Genomic DNA, 22,968 nt, shown 5'->3' with positions numbered 1-22,968 from the left:
GGATTGAGTCACTTGGGTTCACACAGCAAGATGCAGGCTATATCCTCAGTGTTGAGCCTTTAGTAAACCCTCAAAGCATTAATGTTGACAGACAAGTTAGAAAATGCAGTGGCCAAGCTGAAAGAAATGAGGATGTGGATGTTATTGGATTTTCCTAGGAGTGGAGTCTATCCCCATTGGAAGTAGGAGTAGAGAGAGGAGACGTCCTTAACTTGTTAATTAATAAGCATGCATTAAGTATTGCATGTGCCCAGCACTGTGCTGAGCTCTGGGGATGCCCTCCACAAACTTACGTTCTAATAGAGGAGACAGCTCTTGAATAGGTACATACGAGATTTAGACACAGCAAATGGAAGGTTCTCTGAGGTGGGGAAAGGCCTGTCTCTGGGGGCCCGGGCCTAGCCTCGGGTTCACCAAGCAGCCTGGGCCTGGGATCTTCCTTGACCCATGCTGCTGGGTCAAAATGGACATGTCACCTACAGAGAGAAGGAAACTGCTAGCTTTGAGTTCTTCAGAGAGAAGTGACTGCACAGGTCCCAGACAGGCAACAGGCGCCTGAAGGTTTGGGTTCTGGCCCATTGGGGTGACAGGTTTATGCTCCATCCCCATTGGGTCTAGGGCAGAGTTACAGACCGTAAGTCCAGCCCCTTCCTCCTGCAGAGGTGATGCTGAGCTTGGGACCTGCGCAAGGTCACACCGCTGGCTTCCCTTGGTGGCAGAACCCAGACCTCTCCAGAGGGCTCCTGACTGCCAGACAGGCCAGGCTTTTTCTGGTAGAGCACACTGTATTTCACAATGCTTCTTGGGCCAAGCCCGGGCTGCAGTCTCTGCCACAGCTCCACCAGCCAGGCTCCTGCACTGGTCCTGACCTGTTCCCTAGATGGCTAGGGGACACCCTGATGGACATGGATCTCTCCATTGGATTAGGACCCAATGATCATAAAACTGTCTTGTCAGGTCCCGTTTGGGCCCCCAAGCTGAGGGGTGGGGGTGGGGAGGAGACCAGAAAACTAAACAGGAAAGGGGGCCTGGCCTCTATACAAATGTTTAAATGGATGTGTCAGTCAATATTTGCTGAAAGGGAGAGAAATCTGGAAAAAGGCTGGGATCAAAGGTTAGGGTGGGAGGGCTGGGCAGGGCAGAAGTTGGGGCCAGAGCCCAGGACAGTGTCAAAGTGGACACATCGTGCACAACAGCCAGGAGCCTGACAAGGTAAGTGGGTAGGAACGGAGGTGGGGGGGTTGGGCTGCAAATCCCCTAGGAATCCAATGTATAACCTAGGCCAGAGAGCTGGATCCTGGGGCCAGGGAAGCTTGAGCTGATGGGAGTTAAACCCTGGATGATCCTAGATCTGAGGCTGGAAGAGGCCTGAGAAGCCTTATTTTTTAGAGGAGAAAACAGGTGTGGGGAAGTGGTAACTTGGCCAGGCTAACATAAGACATAAATGTTAGGTGCAGAATTTGAACCCATCTCATCTGACGCCAATCCTGGTGTTCTCTCCAACTGGGTCATGTGGGCTTTCTCCCTTACAGGGTTAGGGAAACTCCCAACTTGACCTTGCTGCCCTAGGTGGGGTGGTGGGACCCTTGGTCCCACGTAAGGCTGGGCCATGTGTGTCTCTGAGGGGAAAGAAGCTGAGAGCCTGAGACTGTCGATCATTTTGAGGGCCTCATTTTCCCAGGGGAGGCCAGTGGTCTGCAGAGTGTCACACCAGGGCAGCTTAGATGGGCCCCATTGCCTTTGGTTTTCCTTCTTATCTGGAGGGGTCTGGGGTGGCAGCACATGGGGCAGGGAAGGATCTATGATGAGAACAGAAGAGGCTGGAGCAGGCCTTGGGGGGGTGGTGCACAGAGACAATGGGAACGATGGAGGGGAGTCCTCCTTATCTAGGCCTTTCACAACCTCGGAGCTCTGGGCCTCCAGCCAGGGTTACTAGCAAGGAGGGGAGGAGGGCCCCGTGGGTTCCTGGAAATGGGCAGGAGTTTCTCTCTACTGCCCCCTCCTTTACATGAGGGTTTCCACCCAAAGGGGTGTAGGACTAGGGAAATGGCCCTGGTCTAAGCCAGTTCTGGTCACTGCCTGCCCTGATCAGGCTAGGAAAGAGGCCCCAGGCCACGTGGGAGCAAGCAGTACCCAAGTATCCCGAGTTTGCTCCTTTCCCTCCAACTCTTTCCACCGACCAGATAACTGTTGTGTAATGATCATAGGAAGGCAGCTTTGGAGCTGGAAGGCCTCAGGCTTATCATCTCATTTGACAATAGACTGTGCTGATGGGAGTCAGGAAGACCAATCTTGCCCCAGGCACATCAGAGATGTGTGACCCTAGGCAAGTCACTTGGTTTTTTCTCAGCCTCTGGATCCTCATCTGTATGATGGGGCCAGTAACAGCCCCTATGTTTTGTGATGATCAAATGAGATAGACTATGTAAAGCCATGTCACTGCTAGCTGATGGGTAAGTGCCTACACCGAATGAGGTCACCGTGGATCCGCTCAGGGCAGTGTGAAAGCATGGGCTGCCCTGAGCTAAGCATGGCTAACAAAAATCTCTCTCTGTTCCAGGACCATGGCACCGCCGATCTGGGTCCTCCTGCTGCTTAGCCTGTCTGTCCTGCCTAGATCCTGTTTATCGGTAAGGGGGGTGGGCTGGCAAGGCCGCTTTGGGAAGTGGGGAAATAGGGGTGGGGTGGGGAAAGATGGGGGGCGGGTGGGGGGAGAGAGAGAGAGAGAGAGAGAGAGCGAGAGAGAGAGAGAGAGAGAGAGAGAGAGAGAGAGAGAGAGAGAGAAACAGATAGGGCACTCCTTGGAAGGGGTTCTGAGGTTGTGGGAGGGTTGGGAGGTAGGTGGCACTGTGCCTTGCCTACTGCCTTCCTCCTGTTACTGGAGGCAGACTTTGGGGATGGGGTATGGATACTGTGGAAGCATCTGCCCCAGGCTGGGACCGCTGACTTAGGAGGAGAGGAAGGTTGGGGAAGGGACAAGCCCTCTTGGAATCTCCAGATCAAGAGGGGCGGAGGTTGATCTTCATCTCAATATACTTCCTATTCCAGGAGCCAGTCCATGATACCCTTGTGGAGGGGCAGAAACAGGAGAAAGTACCCCTGCTTCTCCTCCTCAAGTCAGGCAGCCAGGTAAAGGGAGCCCAGTGGGGAGAAGAATGGAGCAGAGGGAACAAGGGCCAGCCTTTGGGTCAGGGCCCTGGAGTGATGCGCCAGACACCCCAGGGCAGAGTTTTAGGGTGAATGTGGGGATCTGGTGTATTTCACAGCCACTAGCAAGCAGATGGTTGGAGCCGCACCAGGGAGCCCCCCATTACCTGCCCCAGTTACTGCGCTAAGGACAAACAAGCGCCTGCCCTCAGGGAGTTTCCATCCCACTGCAGGATTTGTGTTCACAGATGAAGTAATCTGAGATCTTCACAGAATAAAGCCATTCTATGGAGTGATTTTGGAGGGGCTGGAGGAGGGGACTGACAACTGAATTGGAAATGGTTTCTTGAGGGAGGTGGTCCTTGGGCTGCCTTCAAGTGAGGCAGAATTGAGGAGGAGGGAGAGGGTCTGGGAGGAGAGTCAGCCTGTGCAAAGGATTGTAAGCTGGAGATTTCAGCAGATGAACTACTCTATAGGGGCACCAGCTGGTGGGAAAGTTGGGCTGGATGCCAAGTTAGTGAGGGGGACTGGCGTGTAATCAGCCGACATCAGGAGACTGAACCAGAATGTGAAGCATTTAAAACCCTAAAATGGGATTGGGGGAAAGATAATTGGTTCCCTTTGGAACATGTAGATTTGGAAATGCCTGTGGCGCATCCAGGTGGAGATGTCCAGCAGGCAGCTGGAGATGGGAATTTGATAGTTATTGACATGGAGGTGATAATTAAACCCAAGGGAGCTAATAAGATCACTAAGAAAATGGGGGGGGGGGTGGACAGAGAGAGAGAGACCCAGAGAGAGACAGACAGGCAGAGAGACAGAGAGGGACAGAGACAGAGACAGAGAAAAGAGGAAAAAAGAGAAAGAAGAGAGATAGGAGAGAGAAACAGAGACAGAAGAGAGAGAGACAGCTACACAGAGAGACGGAGAGCAAGAGAGACAGACAGAGAGACAGAGACAGAGAGACAGAGAAAAGAGAGAAAGAAGAGAGATAGGAAAGAGGAAAACATGGAGACAGATAGAGACAGAAGAGAGAATGAGATAGAAAAGAGACAGAGATGGGGAGAGAAAGAGATAGAGAGACACAGAGACAGAGAGGGACAGAGACAGATGGACAGACAGAGACAGAGAGAGAAAGAAGAGAGATAGGAGAGACACATAGAGAGACAGAAGAGAGAGACAGATACAGAGAGACAGACAGACATAGAGACAGAGAGAGAGAGAAAAGAGAGAAAGAAGAGATAGGAGAGAGAGAAACATGGAGACAGAGACAGAAGAGAGAATGAGATAGAAAAGAGACAGAGATAAGGGAGAGAGACAGAGAAAGAGAGAGAAGAGGACCCCTGGCCAGAGCCCTGGGGTGTAACTTGTCTATAAGAGAGGAACCTTGCTATTGAAGCATTATCAGCTATCAGCACCTTTGGCATGGGCATTATTTCTCAGTCTCTTTTTCTGTCCCACACTTATTGAGACCAGGTTGCTGATGGGGGAAAGGGGAAGGGGACAGCAGTTCTGAAGAGAGAGGAGTTGGCAATAAGGAAGAATGGAGCAGGGAGTGAAATCAGGAGGACGACTCCAGAAACATCTCAGTGTCATAAAGCCCCATCACTAAGGGACTGCCAGGAGTGGCCCCCTAACTCCTCTTTGCTTCCTCCTAATCCTGGGCTCTAATACTGACTCTGCCACTCCGTCCATACATTATGACTTCAGGCAAGTCCCTTTTCCTTTCCAGGCCTGCATTTCTTCATATGCATTCTCTGAAGTCCCTTCCAGCTCTAGATCTAAGATCTTATGACTTGTATTCAAATTTTGCCAATGACACATATTACCTGTGTGACCATAGGCACGTTACTGTCTTGCCTGAGGCCTGAGTTTCATCATCTCTAACATGACTAGGTGGCCTCTGAGCTTCCTTCCAGCTCTAATCTGTGATCCTAAAAGGATACCACGGTTCTGTTTGCCAGAGGGGTTACAGCTGGGGCATCCAGCCTAGAGAGAGTAGGTATGGCAAGATAGGGGAAGGGGGAGACGCATCGGAAGGGTCAGTGATCAGAACAGAGAGCCAATCGCCAAGGTCCAGAGAGAAGGAGAAATAAAGCAGCATTCAGGGAGGGGTGACATTAAGGACTAGGGAGGTTCCAAATGTGTCAAGGAGGGTCATTTGAGGCACCCAGGCATGTCAGTTTGATAGCTAAGTAGAGGGTGGATTGGAGTGGGGCAAGATGTAAGTCAGGGTGACCGACTAGAAGGCTTTTATAATAGTGGTGAGAGCCTGTGCCCTGGCGGTGGAAGCATAGATACTTCAGGTGTAGCTTGATAAGACTTGGCAACAGATTGGATATGGGAGGGTGAGAGAGTTTGAGGTGAGAATGACACTTAGGTTGCCAGCCTGGGTGACTGGGAGGAAGACGGAACCCTCAACAATCAGGCAAGTCAGGAAGAGAGGAGGGTTTAGGGAGGAAAAGAATGAGCTCAGTTTTGGACATGTTGAGTTTAAGACTTAGACAAGGCATCCGATTTGAGATATCCAAGAGGCAGTTGGAGACGTAAGACTGGAGGTCAGGAGAGAGGGGAGGGCTGGACAAGTAGATCTGAGAATCACAGCAAAAGGATGAAGAGTGAATCCATGGGAGCAGATGAGATTAACAAGTGAGATAATAGAGAAGGAGAGCCAAAGAGGGTCCAGAACAGAGCCCTGTGGGACACCCACAGTTGGCACGTGTGATGTGAATGAAGACCCAGCAAAAGAGATTGAGAAGGAATGGGCAGAGAGGTAAGAGGCAACCTGGGGAAGAGTGGTGTCTGGAAAACTGAGAGAGAAGAGTGTTAAAGGCTACAGAGATCTGGTCAAGAAGGGGGAGGACTGGGAAAAGGCCGGGAGGTTTGGCGATTAAGAGGTCCTCAGGCCGCTGGCCTCTCACCTCCAGATCTCTACTCCTGTATTAAGGAAGGCAACATTTTCCTTGACTTTCTCCCTCGCCCCCTCAAACCCAACCTGTGGTTATTTGGTTATGGATGCTCTAATGTGCCTGTGGTGTTTGGGATCCCCAATGGATTTGGGATCCTAGCTCTAGACCTGGAAGAGAGCTCAGAGTTCATCCAGTTTACCCTCCCTCTTTTATAGAGGAGGATGACTTACCTAAGGTCACACTGGTAGGAAGTGGCAGAGCCTCAGGCCCTCAGATCCTGGAGCCATGTTTTCTCCTTAGCATAGTGCCTCATGTCAGGAGGAAACAGGACTATGCCTCACTTTCTTATTCTTTCTGACTTTCCTTTCTCCCCTCCAGGATTCAGACAGGACACCAGTGGGTCCCACAGGGCCACCAGCAAACTCTGGGGCTTTGAACTTTCCCACAGACAGCGAGGAGCACCCCAGGAAAGCAGATTCCTTCATCGCTGGGGCTCCAACGCATGCTCCCATCCCGATGGTGTACAGTTGCTTGATGCCCTCAGAGAAGGCTTGGCAGAGAGTGGAGGTCAGCTGCAAGGAGACCCCCTCAGCAGAGCAGACCCACAAGCTGGCAGAGGCCATGATGGAGTTCACGTTAGATCTGTTTGCTCAAGTCCTACAGAAATCCACGAGCCCCAACGTGGTCCTGTCACCCCTCAGTGTCGCTCTAGCATTATATCATCTCGAACTAGGTAACTGGGCCCACCCCCTGCTTCCGAGGGGGCAGAACCTTGAAATGGGAGAGCTGGGAGGTACCATAGGGATCAGCCGATCCAGCTCCCTCTTACTACAGAGCAGGAAACTTGAGGGTCCAGGAGTGAGTCGTCCAAGGTCACACAGTGAAGACAGGAATAGGACCCTCAGCCCAGTCTGGTAGGAATGAGTAGGAAATCCCTGAATTTCCGAACTGCCTCAGATGCTGGCTCCATATGCAGTGTGGCCCCTCCTGGGGTGTTTGGGTAAGAGGTTACTCTCAGGATCTCCTATCAGAAAGGGGTTGGGGACAGACATTCTCTCTGTTAAATTAATGATGCATTTATTGAGTGCCTACTATGTACTCAGTGCTATGCTAGGTGGGCTGGGGACAGAATCATCCTCTCTGTTAAATTAACAAAGCATTTATTGAGTGCCTACTATGTACTCAGTACTGTGCTGGGGGGCTGAGGACAGAACCATACTCAGTACTACATTAGGTGCTGTGAGGGATACAAGTGGGAGACAGAATCCCTGCTTTTGAGGTCATTATGGTCTCATGGAAGAGACTCACACAGAAAAGAATTAGAGGACCATAGGGGGCAGCCTGTGCCTAAGTACCAAGATGTGTAGAACAGAACTACAGTGGCGGTTCAGAAAGTGTGGGCCAGCAGAGTCAAGGAGTTTCACAAAAGAGCTGGGGATATAGATGGGCTTCAAAGGAGGGGCAGATTAAGGAAAGGAGGGGAGGGCATTCCAGGCAGGGCAAATGAAGAGGAGCAAAGGTGTGGAGGTGAGAATCGAGAGGGGCTTTTGTGGGGGATGGTTAAAAGTTCCTTACCACCCCCCCCCTTAGAGTGGGCTGGTATCTGGTGCTGTGGATGGTCTGGTGGCAAAGACAGGCTGTGGGTGGATTTGTATTTGGATGTGGGTGGGGGGGTGTGCCAGCCTGGTGATACCCCCAATGGGACCACAGCCGGCGTGTTCTCCAGGAGCCAGGACCAAGACGGTCCAGCAACTGCAAAAGGTACTGCATGCCGAATCTGTGTCCTGCCTGCACCATACGCTGAATGGCATCCGCCAGGAGCTGGGCGGCACAGCTCTACGCATGGCCTCCAGGATGTATCTGGAAAAAGGTGTGTGCACTTCATATTGCCAACTCCTGCCTGTCTCCCTGTTTAAAAGAGGTAAAACTCTTTGCTCATAATTACCCTACGAGACAGAGAGAATATGTGGAGAATTTATCTCCATTTTATGGAAGGAGAAAGTGAGGTTCAGAGAGGTTTAGCAATTCACCCCCAGACACACAGCCAGGAAGGGAGTGCTTACAGTCAGGAAGGGGTTGCTCACATCCCAGTATTTTTACTTGGAGTCCAGGCCTCTTTGCACAAGCCCATGCTAGTAAGTGGCAGAGCTGGGATTTCCCTGATTCCAAATCCAGCCCTCTTTCCAATGCCAGCCTCTGAACATGGCTTTATCTGGCTTCTCTCTTAGGCTTCCCAGTCAAACAGGAATTCCTGGAGCAGTCAGAGAAATTTTTTGGTGCAAAGCCTGCCATCCTAAAAGGGAATGAGAAGGATGACCTTCAGATCATCAACCAGTGGGTGAAGGAGGCCACAGAAGGGAAGATTGAGAACTTCCTGGTGGAGCTCCCAGCGAACACGGTGATGCTACTCCTTAATGCCGTGTATTTTCAGGGTAGGAGCCAGGGCATGCCCAAGTTGCCCCCCATCACGTCCATTGTCCTTCCTTCCCCCTCTCTCATTCACTGCAGCCTTGAGAGCCACCAGAAGGCTGAGCCTACAAGGGAAGACCCCTGCCAAGCATGATATTTAGGTGGTGCCAGCTGTTGGTGGGATCAGAAGCCCTGGGTAGAGGTGGCAAGGGAGGTGGAGGCCCCCAGAGAATATGGCCAGGGAAGGACATAGCACCTTGAGAGCACTCTAGTTGATGGGAGAAGCTAGTCAAGAGACTGGCTGTCGATGAGATATACATCCAGCCATGAAAAATGGCCAGTTGGCCATAGCCAGCATCTCCAGGGTCCTGAACACAGTCACAGCTCTGTCTCCTGCCAGACTGGCCCCTTTTAATTAGTCTGGGGTGAGGGTGGGGGTGGGGGGAAGAAACTCCACAGATGCACAGATCGTTGGAGCTGAATGCCCCCTTAGCCACCAGACAATCCAGGGTCAGAAACTGTGAGTGTTCCCTGAGGCTGTCCTAGGCCTCCCAGGCTTCTCTCTCAGGGTGACCTCACCAGTTTCCATAGTTTCAATTACCATCTCAAGGCAGATGACTCATGGATCTAAATATCCACCCCAAGTCTCTCCTCTAAGAGGCCCCCTCAGGTCAAATCACCACTTGCCTCCTGGGTTCTTCAAACTGGATGTCCCATCAACATCTCAACATTAATCCAACCAAAACAGAACAGTTATCTTTTCCTCTAAACCCTCTCCTCTCCTAAATTTCCCTCTATCTGTAGAAGGTACCATCATCCTTACAGTCTCCCAGCTTTGTAATCTTGGCATTTTTTTGGAGGCAATTGGGGTTAAATGACTTGCCCAGGGTCACACGGCAAGTGTCTGAGGCTGGACTTGAACTCAGGTCCTTCTGACTCCATGCCTGGTGCTCTATCTGCTTCTGCCACATAGCTGCCCCAACCTCAGCTTTTTTTTTTTCTAAATTCTTCCAATCTTCCCATAGCCCATCAGGTGCCTAATCTTTCTATTTCTAACTCCTTCTGTTGCCTCTGACCTGTTCTCTATACTCATACAGCTGCCACTTTAGTGAAGGCTCATGTCATTTCTTGTCTGCAGTATTGCTGTGGCCTCCTAACTGGCCTCCCTGCCTCTATTCTCTCCATATTCCAGTTCATCCTCAACACTGCTGACAAAATAATTTTCCTTAAGTGGATATCTGACCACTTGACTCCTCTACTCAACTCCAGGGATTTCCTCTTGGCTCTAGGAGAAAATAGAAATTCCTCTGTTTAGCTTTTAGGTCCCCTCACGACCTGGCTCCCATTCATCATTCCAGCTTCACTGGACATTTCTCCTCCCCACACCCACCGTCCAGCCAAACTGGCCTCTCTCCATTCCTCCAGCCGCCATCTTGGTGCCCTTTTGCTATGCTCCCTCATGCTTAAAATTCACTACCTTCTCACCTCCACCTCTGAGAATTCCTGTCTTCCCTTCAAGATGCAAATCAAGTGCCGGGAAGCCTTTCTTGATCACCCTCCCCCAAATGCTAGCGTCCTTCTTCAAACAACTCGCATGCATCCTAATTTTTGTATGCCACATACACACATGTGCATATATACGTACACATACACGCACATGTACACATACCCTACACATATACATGTATACACACACATACACACATGTACACACAGAACACACATATACATGTATACATGCACGCATATGTACACACATATATACACACGCACACACACATTTCCTTATTGTATCCCCTGTTACAACTAAGTTTTGGGGAGTAGAGATTGTTTGATTTTTTTGTTTTTGTAACCCCAGTACCTGTGTGGCTGGCATATAGTAGGTGCTTAATAACCACTAGTTGATTCAGTGATTAATTGAATCAGCATTAATTGAAGTGTTACCTTATCAATGAGCCAATATCAGTTAATTAATCTGTATCAGGTGATTAGTGCCTTGGCTTTGTGGATGGAAAGCTAGCTGTGGATTCAGGAAGATCTGGTCTAGTCTCACCTCTAGCCTCTCATGTATACCAATTAAGTGACCCTGGGCCCAACTTTTGGCCTCTCAGAGTGTCGGGCACCTCTCCAGCTGCAAGAGCTGTCCAGCATTCAAGAGGGTGTTTTGTTTTCTCGCTGGGACTCGCCTAGGTCACTGGTGTCCAACTCAAATAGAAATGGATCCTTAGGGTGCATGTTGATTTTGTCATTGTTCTTGTCCTTCAGTCATTTTAGTCATGTCCGACTCTTCGTGACCCCATTGGGGGTTTTCTTTGCAAAGATACTGAAGTGGTTTGCCGTTTAGAAACTGAGGCAGACAGGGTAAAGTGACTTGCCCAGGGTCACATAGCTAGTGTCTGGGGCTGGATTTCAACTCAGGTCTTCCTGACTCCAGGAGCCACCTAGTTGCCCCATATGTTGACCTAGAAAACCACAAATTAACATTATCTATGTTGTATCATATTTTTATTTATTTTGTTAAACAGTTCCCAATTATGTTTGAATCTAGTTGGGGCTGCACTTAGGAATTTGATATCTCTGCCCTAGAGTAAGGAAATCATAGATCCAGTCTAAATTTTTAAAAAGTCTGCCAGGTACTATACCAGGTACAGTACAAACAAAACTGAAAACAAAAATGAACCTGTTCCTTCCCTCAAGGGACTTGCATCTTATTGGGAGAAATGATATTATACACATAGAGGATGACTCTTATACATAAAATATAAATAAAAAGTAATTACGGGGAGGCATTAGCAGCTGGTGGGTTGGGGAGGGGAGTGGGAAAGACTTCTCATGGCTGATGGCAGCTGAGCTCAGCTTCGAGGGGTGTGAAGGATTCTGAGAGTCAGGAGCAGGAATTGTCTTCCAGGCACAGGGGACAGATAGGTCATGCAAAGACCAAGGTGGAAGATGGGTAAGGGACAGCAGGCAAGCAAGCTAGTTTGTCTGGATTGTAGAGTAGTGCATACTCCAAGTCTGATCTGGAAAGGCAGGCCGAGGCCAGATTGTGAAGGGCTTTGTATGTCAAACATTCACCCTAGAGGAATAGGGATGATAAAAAGTCAGACTTGGGTTTTGGGAGTGTTGCTTTGGCAGATGTTTGGAGGATGGACAGGAGACCATCTAGGAAGCTCCTTCAATAATCCAGAAAAGAGGAAATGAGGGGCTGAATTGGGGTGGGGTGGCCTTAGTTGCAGGAGTGGAAAACCTGCAGTCTCAAGGCCACATGTGGCTCTCTAGGTCCTCAAGTGTGGCCCTTCGACTGAATCAGGACCTTGAGGGCCACGTGTAGTCTTGACGTTGTAGGTTCCCCACCTCTGCAAGTGTGAGTGGAGATGGAGGGAAGGGAAAGAAGGCAGGAGATGCTATGGGAGTGGGCTCTGGATTTGACAAGGGAATGGTTATGGGGAAATGATGGAGAGTGAAGACCATTGGGTTTGAAGCTGTGGAAACTTGAGATCTTTTAGTCTAATTCCCCTCATTCTACAGAGAAGGAAACTGAGGCTGAGAGGGCAAACAATTTGCCTAAATTCCCACGGGAAGTTAGATGCAGACCTTGGGACTTGACCCTGGTCTCCTGCCTCCCAACCTAGTGCTCTTTGCAAAGAGACTGGCCAGCCTTGGTAGCTCCTCCATTCTGCTTGGCTGCAGGTTTCTGGAAGACCAAGTTTGATCCCAGCCTGACCAAGACTGATGTTTTTCACCTGGATGAGAAGTATGTAGTCCCTGTGGTAATGATGAAGGCCAAGAAATACCCTCTGCGTTGGTTCTTGCTGGAACAGGCAGATGCGCTGGTGAGTGAAGAGGGGAAGGTGAGAGCCTCAGGATGGCTTAGTCTGGGTCCTCTTTTTGGAGATGCCAGGGGTGGGGTTGAGGGGCTGGGGTCTGGGAGCCTGGAAACTGAAGGATGGGAAATTACATCCAGGGCTCTGCAGAGGATGGAGTGAGGTTGGCTTCTGTTAGGTCTGTTCCAGGATGAGTGGTTAGTGCTTAGTTTTATTTTTAAAAAGTTAATTTGTTAAATTAGCATTTATTTTTTCTTCTTTCCACATTTCATCCATTGAAAAAGAAAAGAAAAGAAAACCCTTACAACAAATATACACAGTCAAGAAAAACAAATTCCCCACATTGGCCATTTTCAAAAATGTTTGTCTCATGATGCACCTTGATCTGTTGCCTCTCTAGCAGGATGCTGGGAGCAGGCTTCATCAGGGTCCTCCGGAATCCTGGCTGGTCATTGCATTGATCAGAGTTCTTAAGCCTTTCAAAGTTGTTTGTCTTTGCAATGTTGTTTCTGTGTAAATTGTTCTCTTGGTTCTGCTCACTTTACTCTGCATCAGTTTGTACAAGTCTTCCCAGACTTCTCTAAAGCTATGTCTTATGGAACAAACTCGTTTTCCATTACTGTCATGTATCATCATTGATACAGCCATTTTCCAAAGGATGGATGTCCCTTTAGCTTCCACTTTTTTGCTGCCACAAAAATAGCTGCTATACTATAAATATTTTTGCATTCACAGGTCTTTTCTGTCTATCCTTGATCTCTTTGGTGTATAGGAAGGGCTCAGTCTCCTTCAAGTACTCATTATATCCATTCTTGCTTGTGGGATACTCCGTGGTCGCTGAGGCTAAGAGGCCTCAGGAGTACCCAGTCGTCTCATTGGCTAAGTGACCAGCCAACTTGCTCCCTTTGACTCTTTTAAAAAAATATTTTTATTGATACCTCCTGTTTCTTACATCACCATAATATTCCACGTATCCCTCCCAGAAACCCATCCCATAAGACAAATAGTATTTTTTAGAGAGGAAGAAAAAAGACCAGCACAATTGATTAATATCAGTGAAAAAGTCTAAAAACCTGTGCCATGTGTAAGACTATGGACCTTCCACCTCCTCCAAGGCATAGGTTGGAGCTGTCTTCTCAGACCTCTTCATTCTAGACATCCTTGATCTTTAGAATTGGCTTACACTCACTTTTGATTCCCTGGAGTGTAGTCGTTCAGTCCATTTATGTTGTGGTCACTGTGTATTTCTTTTCTTGGCTCTGCTTCCTTCTCTCTGTTCAGTTCATGGTCATCTTTCCATGATTCTCTGTTTCAACCCACACATCATTTCTTACAGCTCAGTCATACTCCATTACATTCATGTACCCCAGTTTGTTTAGTCATTCCCCAGTTGATGGGCATCTATTCTGTTTCCAATTCTTAGCTATCACAAAAAGTGCCACTATAAATATTTTGGAGTATATGGGAATGTTTTCCCCCTTATTATTGGTTTCCTTGAGGTACAAGCCCAATGATGGAGTCTCTGATTCAATTTTAGTAACTTCCTTTGCATAGTTCCAAATTGCTTTCCAAAATGCTCATGCCATTTCACAGTTCCACCAACAAAGTATTAGAGTGCCCATCTCTCTGCAACTCCTCCAACATTGTTGCCATTTTTGGTCATTTTTGCCAATTTGCTGGGCATGAGGTGAAACCTCAAGAGATGCTTTGATTTACATTTCTTTTATTATTAGCAATTTGGAGCATTTTTCACGTGATTGTGAATATTTTGCAGTCCTTTTGTGAATTGTTAGTTCATGTCCTTTGACATCTACTAGAGAAATGGCTGTTAGTCTTAGATGTTTATTCATTGTTTATATATGTTAGATACCAAACCCTTATCAAAGAAATTTGATGCAAAGATTTTTTCCTCTTCGGGCAGCTCCCTCTAACTCTTAAAACCTCCTGCTCCTTCTTTCCTCCTCCTTTATCCTCCCGTCTCATTTTCCAATTTTTAAAATAGCCAACTCAACTCATTAATTTTCTCTTTTTCTCTCTCGTTAATATCAGCCTTCAGGGAAACCAATTTGCCCCCAAGTTCTGCCTTGGCTGCATCCCATAAATTCTGATAATGTCTTATATCTCTATCTCTATCATTGTTATCTCTAATAGAATTTGTTGCTGTTTCTACCGTTTGGCCTTTAACCCCAGCATTACTCATTCACCGTGTCCTCCTCCTTCTCGCTGCTGATTATAGCAATTTGGTTTTCCTCTCTCCTCTGACTGATTATATTTGCTAAAGGTTTATCAATGTTATTGGTCTTTTTGCAGAATCCCAGCTCTTTTTTTTTCTTTCTTAATTCAATTGTTCTGTTTCATTTCCATTTTGCTAATTTCACCCTTAATTCCCATAATTTCTTATACTCACTTGTCTTCAGTGTGTTAATTTTTGCATCCATCTTCCATTCTAGAGGAAGGAGCACTGAATTTGGAGTCACAGATAGGGATGGCAGATAGGGACCAAACCTGGGACTTCACTAGCATAGCGAACTCCCAGATGAGGAATGCCCCTCTACTGATGTAGGTCAGCCACTGCCCTGCAACTCCTCTTCTTGGAGAGTTACCAAGGACACTGGGGGCAGGGGGAGGTGATTTGTCCAGTTTCATGCAGTGGTGGAACTTGAACCCAGGTCTTCATGACTCTGAGGCCAGCTCTTTATTTCTTACCCCACACTGTCTGGTCATGCATGCTGCCGTACTTGGTATATGCAAAACAAACCTTAGAGAAAACAAGACTCTCTATTCTCCCTTCCTCTTCTTGCCCATTAACTTTCTCTTCTGGGTTCCACTTCTCCCCATCTTCTGCTGGGCATTTCCTGAGGTTTCCCAAAGCACCAGAAATGAGCAGCAGCCCGAGCACCCATGGTAGGATCCTGGGCTTTTTACAACCCAAAGGGAGATCATATAATTTTAGATCTAGAACAGGAGGGGACCTTAAGAAATCGCCTTTTCCACCAGCTTCCTTTACTAAAGTGGGCAAACGGAGGCCAGAGAGTTTGTGATCCGCCCAAGGTTACAGAGGTAGGTCTAAATATCAGAGTCAGGATTCAAACACAGGTCCCATAATTCTGCACTCAGTCCGCCGTGCCTAGACTCTTTCCCCTCCATGGCATGGAGTCCAAAAACCTCACTGCACATGAGGAAGTCAGAGCCTAATTCAAGTAAACAAAGACTTAGTAATCCTTCTTCTGTTACTGGCTGGAGATACAAGGATTAAGAAGTGACAGAAAACCTGCTCTCAATGGCAACAAGTTGGGGCACACCCAGAGGGAACCATTTGGGCCAGTGAGAATCCTGGAGGCCAGGCAGGGAAGGTATGGAGGGAAGGCATGATCCGTGTCTTCAAATACCAAAGGGTAGTCATGTGGACAAGAGATTAGCCTTGTTCTGCCTGGCAGAAGAGGGCCAAGCTCGGAGCCATAGGTACAAGACACTGAGAGGCAGATGTAGGCCAGATCAAGGGAACATTGCGTTACAATGGGAGCTGTCCAAATGAGGCCACCTCCAGAGGTGGTAGGTTTCTCCCTCGTTGAATGGATGAAGGAAATAAGCATTTATTAAGAGCCTACTATGTGCCAGAGTGCTCACTATGTTCCAGGTGGAGCAGCTAGATGGTGCAGTGGATAGAGTGTCAGGCCTGGAGTCAGGAAGACCTGAGTTAAAATCCAGCCTCAGACACTTACTAGTGTGTGACCCTGGGCAGGTCACTCAGCCCCATTTGCCTTGGTTTCCTCATCTGTCAAATGAGTTGGAGAAGGAAATGGCAAACTACTCCAGTATCTTAAACCCCAAATGGGGGCACGAAGAGTCAGACACGACTGAAACCCGACTGAACGGCCCATGTGCCAGCAGTGCGCCAAGGGCTTCACAAATACTATCTCATTTCATCCTCTTAACAACTTTGTGAGGTAGGTGGTATTATTTCCATTCTACGGCTGAAAAAACTGAGGCGGATGAGTCAGGGTCAGTTAGCTAGTAAGCGTCTGAGGTCAGATTTGACCTCCGGTCTTTCTAACTCCAGGCCCGGATCTATCCACTGCACTACTGAGCCGCCTCTGAATGAATGAATGAATGAATGACTGGTGGAAAGCAGTTATTAAGTGCTTACTGTGTGCTCGGCATTATGCTAAGTGCTGGAAATATAAGTTTAAAAGATGGGCGAGGAGATGGCCAGAGGTAGAGTGAAGTGAGGATCTCCTTGAAGTCTTCCAGCAGAAGCTGGATCACCACTGTTGATGACACTGTAGTGGCGGGGCAAGGGGGGGTCTTATTCAGGTGTGGCTTTGTTCCTGATGGCCCCTCAGGTTTGAGATTCCAGGGGTTACCTAGAAACTTATCTGGAGACTCAGGGCTTTAGATATTGATGGGCCACTCAGTGAGCAGGTCAGTGGTGTGGAGGGCCTAGAACCTGTCTCCCCTTCTTTGCTCTAGGCTCTTTCTCTCACCCCCTAGGCCCCATATCTTTTTATGCTTCACCCGGCTTGACCACACTGACTTCCTTGGTTTCCTCCCAGGTGGCCCAGTTCCCTTTCAAGAACAACATGAGTTTTGTGACTGTGGTTCCCAGCCAGTTTGAGTGGAATGCCTCCCACGTGCTGGGCAACCTGAGTGGGGCTGCCTTGCACCAGCCTTTCATGAAGGAGAGGCCCACGGAGGTGATGCTGCCCAAGCTGCACCTGGACCACCAGATGGACCTGGTCTCAACCCTTGGCCAGTTGGGTAGGACTCCTAGGATTGGGGCAAGGAAAAGGGCTCTGTGTGTGTGTGTGTGTTGGGGGACAACGGAACACAGGTCCAGGGTTTGTCTTCTTAGTCCCTTCCTGGAATTAGAGGTTGGACGGTGGGAAGGCAGTCGTGGCTTGAGCCCTTAGATACATCCCCTTTATCTTGACCTACTAAGGATCCAGGGAGCCTAGATTTAGAGCTGGAAATCCTAAAGACCATCTAGTCCAACCTCCTCATTTTACAGATGAGAAAACTGAGGCTCAGAGAGGTTAAATGTGACCTGTTCAAGGTCATCTAGCTAGTACCCAGCAAAGCCATGCTTCAGATCTAGGCCAGAGCATAGAGTTAGAGCAGGAAGAGACCCTCAAGGTTATCTGGTCCAACCCTCTTATTTAAAGATGGTAAAACTGAGGCCCAGCAAGGCTGTGTCTCTTGGCTCATAAGTGTCAGAGGCAGGATCTGAACCCAGATTTTCCTGGATCTGAGTCCAGCCCTCTGTCCACTCCACCACATTCCCTCCCATCTGACTCAGAAACTGGTTATCCTCATGTATTTGGTACCTTCTATTTCCCTGCAAGAGGAATAAGAGTGTGGCCTGGGGAAAGGTCCCTGGCCTGGAAGGCTTCTCTGCCTCAGTCTGCCTCTGATACACTGGATCATGCTGGGAAGCCACTTCCCCTTTCTTGTCCCAGGTGTTTCCTCAGTAAAAAGGGGGCCTAGTTTTACCCAAGAGTCCTTGTCCATTTTTATGTCACAATGAGGAAAGGTGCCCACTATGTGCCAGGCACTGTGTTAAGTGCATTACAGATATTATCTCACTTTATCCAAAAGGTTCATGGAGCCCTTTGGCAGTCTAGGGAAGCCTGTGGACCTCTATTCAGAATTATGAATTATGGTTTTAAACATACAAAATAATATTTTGGATTACAAAGAAAACCAGTTGTATTCAAATAGTTGTCAAAACAATATAAATGGGCCAATACGGAAAATGGAGCCAGGAGCCATAAGAGGGTCTGGAAGCTTAAGGAAATCTCTATGAGGCTGGACATTTCTATCAAGGAAAAGGGGGGAGCCCAGCCACAGGGCCATGCCCTGGACCGCAGTCTGCTGCTGTCCCTCCCCGCCAAAGGGCAGGTGGGCCAGGGTTCCAGGAATGGAAGGCTAGGTCCTTTCCCGGTCATGACCAGCTTCCCTCTCCCTCCGTGCAGGCCTCCAAGAACTGTTCCATGATCCAGACCTAAGTGGGATCTCAGAGAAGAACCTTGTGGTGTCCAGCGTCCAGCACCGGGCCACTCTTGAGCTGGACGAGGCTGGCGTGGAGGCGTCTGCTGCCACCAGTGCAGTCATGTCCCGCATGTCCCTCTTCTCTGTCAACATGAACCGGCCCTTCCTCTTTTTCATCTTTGATGATGTTACCCACCTTCCACTCTTTGTGGGCAGTGTCAAAAACCCCAACCCCAGTGGGCAGAAAGAGATCAAGGAACAGCGAGATGCCCCTGACAATAAGGATTTCCTCCCAGGACAGAAATTCTTTTTTATGAAAGACAAGTTATTTGGCCCCAACTTGAAATTCTCTCCCCCCATGGAGGAAGATGACTACCCTGAAGTCTACAACCCCAAGTGAAGGCAGGTGCCTTCTAGTCCTGTGCCCTGTAGTCCAACCTGAGTTTCCCCGCTGAGGTTGGCTTTGGGGCAGGGACTCTGACCTCTTGTGACTGTTTCTGACCAGTCTGCCAATCTGGGATGAGGCACTGTGCCAGGGGAGGGGTTTGGGATCAAGAATAGAGATTAAGTGGGACAGGGGAGGAGAGGATGAGAAGATCCCATTCCCTTCCCTTCTCCTTGGGGTAATGGTGGGGCTGGGGTGGGAGGGCAGGAAGGGGGAGGGCATTAAGAAAATGTAGGCTGTTGGGGGTGGGAGGGATGAGCCACTTTATCTTCCTGTGTTAGCCATTGCAAAAGGGCTGGGAGGATTTTTCTGGGGCTTGGGGCCTGCACACTAATTGCCAATGACAAAGGTCATTCACAAAAGAAAGTGCAGCACTTCACCACTTGTTTACAGTTATTCTGGTAGAGGACGTAGGGGTACAGAGGTGAATGGTGAGGGAGGGAGCAAAAACTGCTTGGTGCCTCTTCTGACAGTATAGGACCGGGACAAACCCGCCAGTGTTGGTGGAACACAGAGCCACCTTACCCTGAGGAAAGGGCTGCCTATTGGCAGGGGCAGTGGGAGAAAAAAGATGGCAATTGACTCATTAGAATCACAGATCCTAGATTTGTAGCCAGGAGGGACCTTGAAGAGCATGTAGTTAAACTTCCCTCATTTTACACCTGAGCAAACAGGTCCCAAGAGACAGATGTGTCCAAGATCACAGTAGCTCTGGTCTCATGTACCCCATAGCACCAGCAGCATTGGAGCAAGATCATCTGAATGGGTTTTAGTCCTGGCTCTTCTGCATGACTTTGGGATGGTTAACTGAAGACTAGTAGATTAAATAATCCCCAAGTCTCCATCTTGCCCTAATGTTCCCAGAATTGATGGCCACATCAAGGTGAAATCCTGAGCAAAGGAGACCCTCATTGACTTAGTGGCATGTTCTCCCCATCTCGCAGCAACCCAGGCCTGACCCCCCTCACCTTGCCTCACCTCTGGCCATCCCCAAGGATCCCAAAGTCACCAGATTGGTTCTCCTTCTCTCCTCTGAGTACTGTTTGTAGTGGCAGGGAGGGTGGCTGGAGGCTTGTTTTGTAAAGTTTTTCTAGTGATTTTTATGTCTTCTGAATAATAAAGAATGAATTGGCTAGGCTGGTCTGATGTCATTGGGCTGGAGAGCCTTGGGAAATGGATGGATGATGGAGGACAGGGTAGGAGGGAAAGGCAACAAGACAGATAGCTATATCATGAGTAAAGGTTAAATGGGACAGGATGGGAGGAGACTTTCACTCTTCCTTTTCCTTAACCATGTCAGTGGGCACCTGCTAGGGAGGTTGAATTAGCCAGAAGGACTAGCTGAGAAATGGCCAGAGATGGATGGTCAGATGGTGGTGGTGGGTGGGTAGGTGTGGATGCCAAGCTATACAAGGATCAGAGAAACAAAGGAGAACTAGGAGGTCATATGAGCAACAAGACTGTGGTAGGGGAGGGTCCCTACCAGATAATTATAGGGGTCATGAATCAGGGAATGAATATGGAATAGATAGAGAGGATGAAGAGAGTGAGAGAACTTCTTTTTGGAAATGGGTACAAAAAATGAAATAAAAAACGAATGAATGAGACCAGTTGAAGGGGAGGAGAGGAAGAAAGAGTCTACATGACTGAGAGAAAAAAGGGGGGGAAGAATTGTAAAATCAGATAAAAGTAGGAGAGAAAAAGGAATTAATAAGTAAAGCCCCAAAGGGAAAAGGGGTAACAAATGAGAGGAGGGTATCAGTGGTGAGGGAAAAAGAACGAGTGAGAACAAGGGCACCTTTAAAAAGATAGAGGCAGTAAACTAAAGGACATAGTATTCTCTTTAGAGCAAGAGGGGAAAAACAGTAAAAAAGCAATATAGATTAAAAAAAGCAATATTAGACACAGATGGAGGAAAATATAAACCTCTCAACTTTAATTAAACCCAATAAAATTAAAAAGAGTGAGACTGGAAAAGAAAATCCTACAACTTGTTGCTTACAAGAAACACATTTAAAAACAATGACATACACAAAGTAAAACTAGAGAGATGGAAAAAAAATTTTGCTATGCATCAAATGAATCCAAAAAGCAGGAGTTGCAATCATGCTACCTGACAAAGCAAAAACAAACACCCCCAAAATAAAAGGAAACATAGACAAGAAACTGATATCTGTAATAAACTTATATGCTCCAAACGTCTTAGCATCCATATTCACAAAGGAAACCTTATCTGAGCTACAAAAGGACATAAACAGCAACACAATAGTGACAGGAGACTTCAATAGCTCTCTTTCAGTTTTGGACAAGTCTAACAGAAAAGATAAACGATAGGAAAAATATGGAACCGAACAAATTGTTGGAGAAACTAGAGTTAAAGACTTATGGCATCTTCTAAATGGGACAACAAAAGAATATAGATATTTCTTGGCACCACATGGAACTTTTACAAAAATTGACCAGGCACAGAGATATTGCAAACAAATGTAAAAAGGCAGAACTAGTTAACACATTCTTTACAGACCATAACGCAATAAAAATAGTACTTGGTTCAGGGACTACAAACAAAAGATTCAAACCTACATGGAGATTTAACAATGAAATACTAAATAATGAATGGGTCAAATAATAAATCATACAAATAATTAATAACTATGTAAAAGAAATTGATAGTGATAAAAACATAGCAAGATTTCTGAGATGCAAGCTAAAACAATCCTGGGGGAAAATCATATTCTTACAAACATACATGAACAAAATAGAAAAAGAGAGGATTAATGAACTGAATATGCATTTTAAAAAATTAAATAGTCAACAAATAAACAAACCTAAAATAAGCATAAGGGAGGAGGCATTAAAAATTAGAAGGGAAATTAATAAATTGGAAACGAAAAACTATAGAAATGACAAATAAAACTGAAAGTTGGTTCTTTGAAAAGACCAGTAAAATTGATAAACCCTTAGCTAATCTGATGAAAAAGAAGAGAGCAGGAAATCAACTAAATAAAATAGCAAATGAGCAACGTAATAATCACAGCAAAACCAGGTGAAGTAAAGAGAATAATCAGAATGTATTATTCAATATTATTCATATTATTCATAGTTACATGCTAGCAAAATGAAAAGCACAAAGGAAATAGAAAAATACCTTCAAAAATAGAAAATTCCCAAAGTATCAGAAGACCAGTTAGAGACCTTAAATAACCCAAATTCAGAAAAGGAAATAAATCCAGCTATCAAGGAACCACCAAAGGAAAAACTCGTGGTCCTGATGGATTCACAGGAGAATTCTATCAAAAGACAGTACTTGCACTTCACAAATTATTCTCAAAAATTGAGAAAGTACCCTATCAAAATCCTCTTATGAGATAAATGTAATTCTAATATCTAAACTAGAGAAAGATAAAATATAGAAAGAAAACTATAGGCTACTATCTTTAAATGAACATTGACTCAACAATTTTAGACAAAATCCCATCATACAGATTACAGAGATTTATCTAAGAAGTAATTCATTATGACCAAGAGGGATTAATACCAGAGAAACAACAATGGTTCAATATTAGGAAAATAATCAACATAATCATACCAAACCAAGACATCCAAAATCAGATGATCATCTCAATAGATGCAGAAAAAGCCTTTGACAAAGTACAATACTCTTTTATGCTAAAAACCCTACAAAGTATTGGCATAAAGGAACCTTTTCTTAATATCGTAAAAAGCATCTACCTAAACCAAATCTAGTGCTGTTCGTCCTTTGTACTAGAAGACCAATGACATCATGATGTTGGGGTCAAGGTACAGTGTGTTCAACTGTGGCTGATCAGTCCAATAGGCATTCAGAAGGCTCTACCACATGTTGGGCACAAATAGTCCATTTGAACATTTGGGGATTGAGATGTCTGTGGATTTGTGCATCTCATGTTTCCTTTGTGCTACTGTGATTCTGCTTTGCTCATAAAGCAAATGCCTTCTTTGATGTGGGTGCATTGGTTCTGTGCCATTGTCTCTCATGTCTTAAAATCAATACTAAAGTTCTTCAGAGAGACCTAGAAAGTGTCCTTGTATTGCTTCTTCTGACCTCTGTGTGAGCATTTGCCTTGTGCAAGTTCTCCATAAAATATTATTTTAGGTAAACATCCATTTGGCACTCAGGCTATGTGGCCATAGATGTTGCCCTCTCTGCAGTAGAGTTTGAATGATTGGCAGTTCAGCTTGAGAGAGGACATCAGTATCAGGCACT

At 46.9% G+C, this 22,968-nt stretch overlaps 1 protein-coding gene across 3 annotated transcripts; it reads left to right on the top strand.

Moving 5' to 3' along the window:
- Nucleotides 1-1,109: 1,109 nt before the first annotated feature.
- SERPINF2 (serpin family F member 2) lies at nucleotides 1,110-19,855 on the top strand. 3 transcript variants are annotated; one of them, XM_036766619.1, is made up of 9 exons: nucleotides 1,110-1,212; nucleotides 2,561-2,630; nucleotides 3,049-3,129; nucleotides 6,435-6,789; nucleotides 7,783-7,926; nucleotides 8,285-8,488; nucleotides 12,156-12,298; nucleotides 16,843-17,047; nucleotides 18,262-18,677. In XM_036766619.1, the coding sequence occupies exons 2-9, from the start codon at nucleotides 2,565-2,567 to the stop codon at nucleotides 18,675-18,677; spliced, it is 1,614 nt and encodes a 537-aa protein (XP_036622514.1). In that variant the 5' UTR covers nucleotides 1,110-1,212; nucleotides 2,561-2,564. The 3 variants fall into 3 exon arrangements, with proteins under 3 accessions (XP_036622514.1, XP_036622515.1, XP_036622513.1); XM_036766618.1 differs by lacking the exon at nucleotides 1,110-1,212 and adding an exon at nucleotides 2,066-2,453 and having other exon boundaries at nucleotides 18,262-19,855; XM_036766620.1 differs by lacking the exons at nucleotides 1,110-1,212; nucleotides 3,049-3,129 and adding an exon at nucleotides 2,063-2,453.
- Nucleotides 19,856-22,968: the final 3,113 nt, after the last annotated feature.

Source organism: Trichosurus vulpecula, chromosome 7 (assembly GCF_011100635.1).
Source record: "Trichosurus vulpecula isolate mTriVul1 chromosome 7, mTriVul1.pri, whole genome shotgun sequence".
In the NCBI taxonomy this organism is placed as follows: domain Eukaryota; kingdom Metazoa; phylum Chordata; class Mammalia; order Diprotodontia; family Phalangeridae; genus Trichosurus; species Trichosurus vulpecula.
Note: the sequence above shows the minus strand (reverse complement) of the source record. Positions and strands in the feature narration are given on the sequence as shown.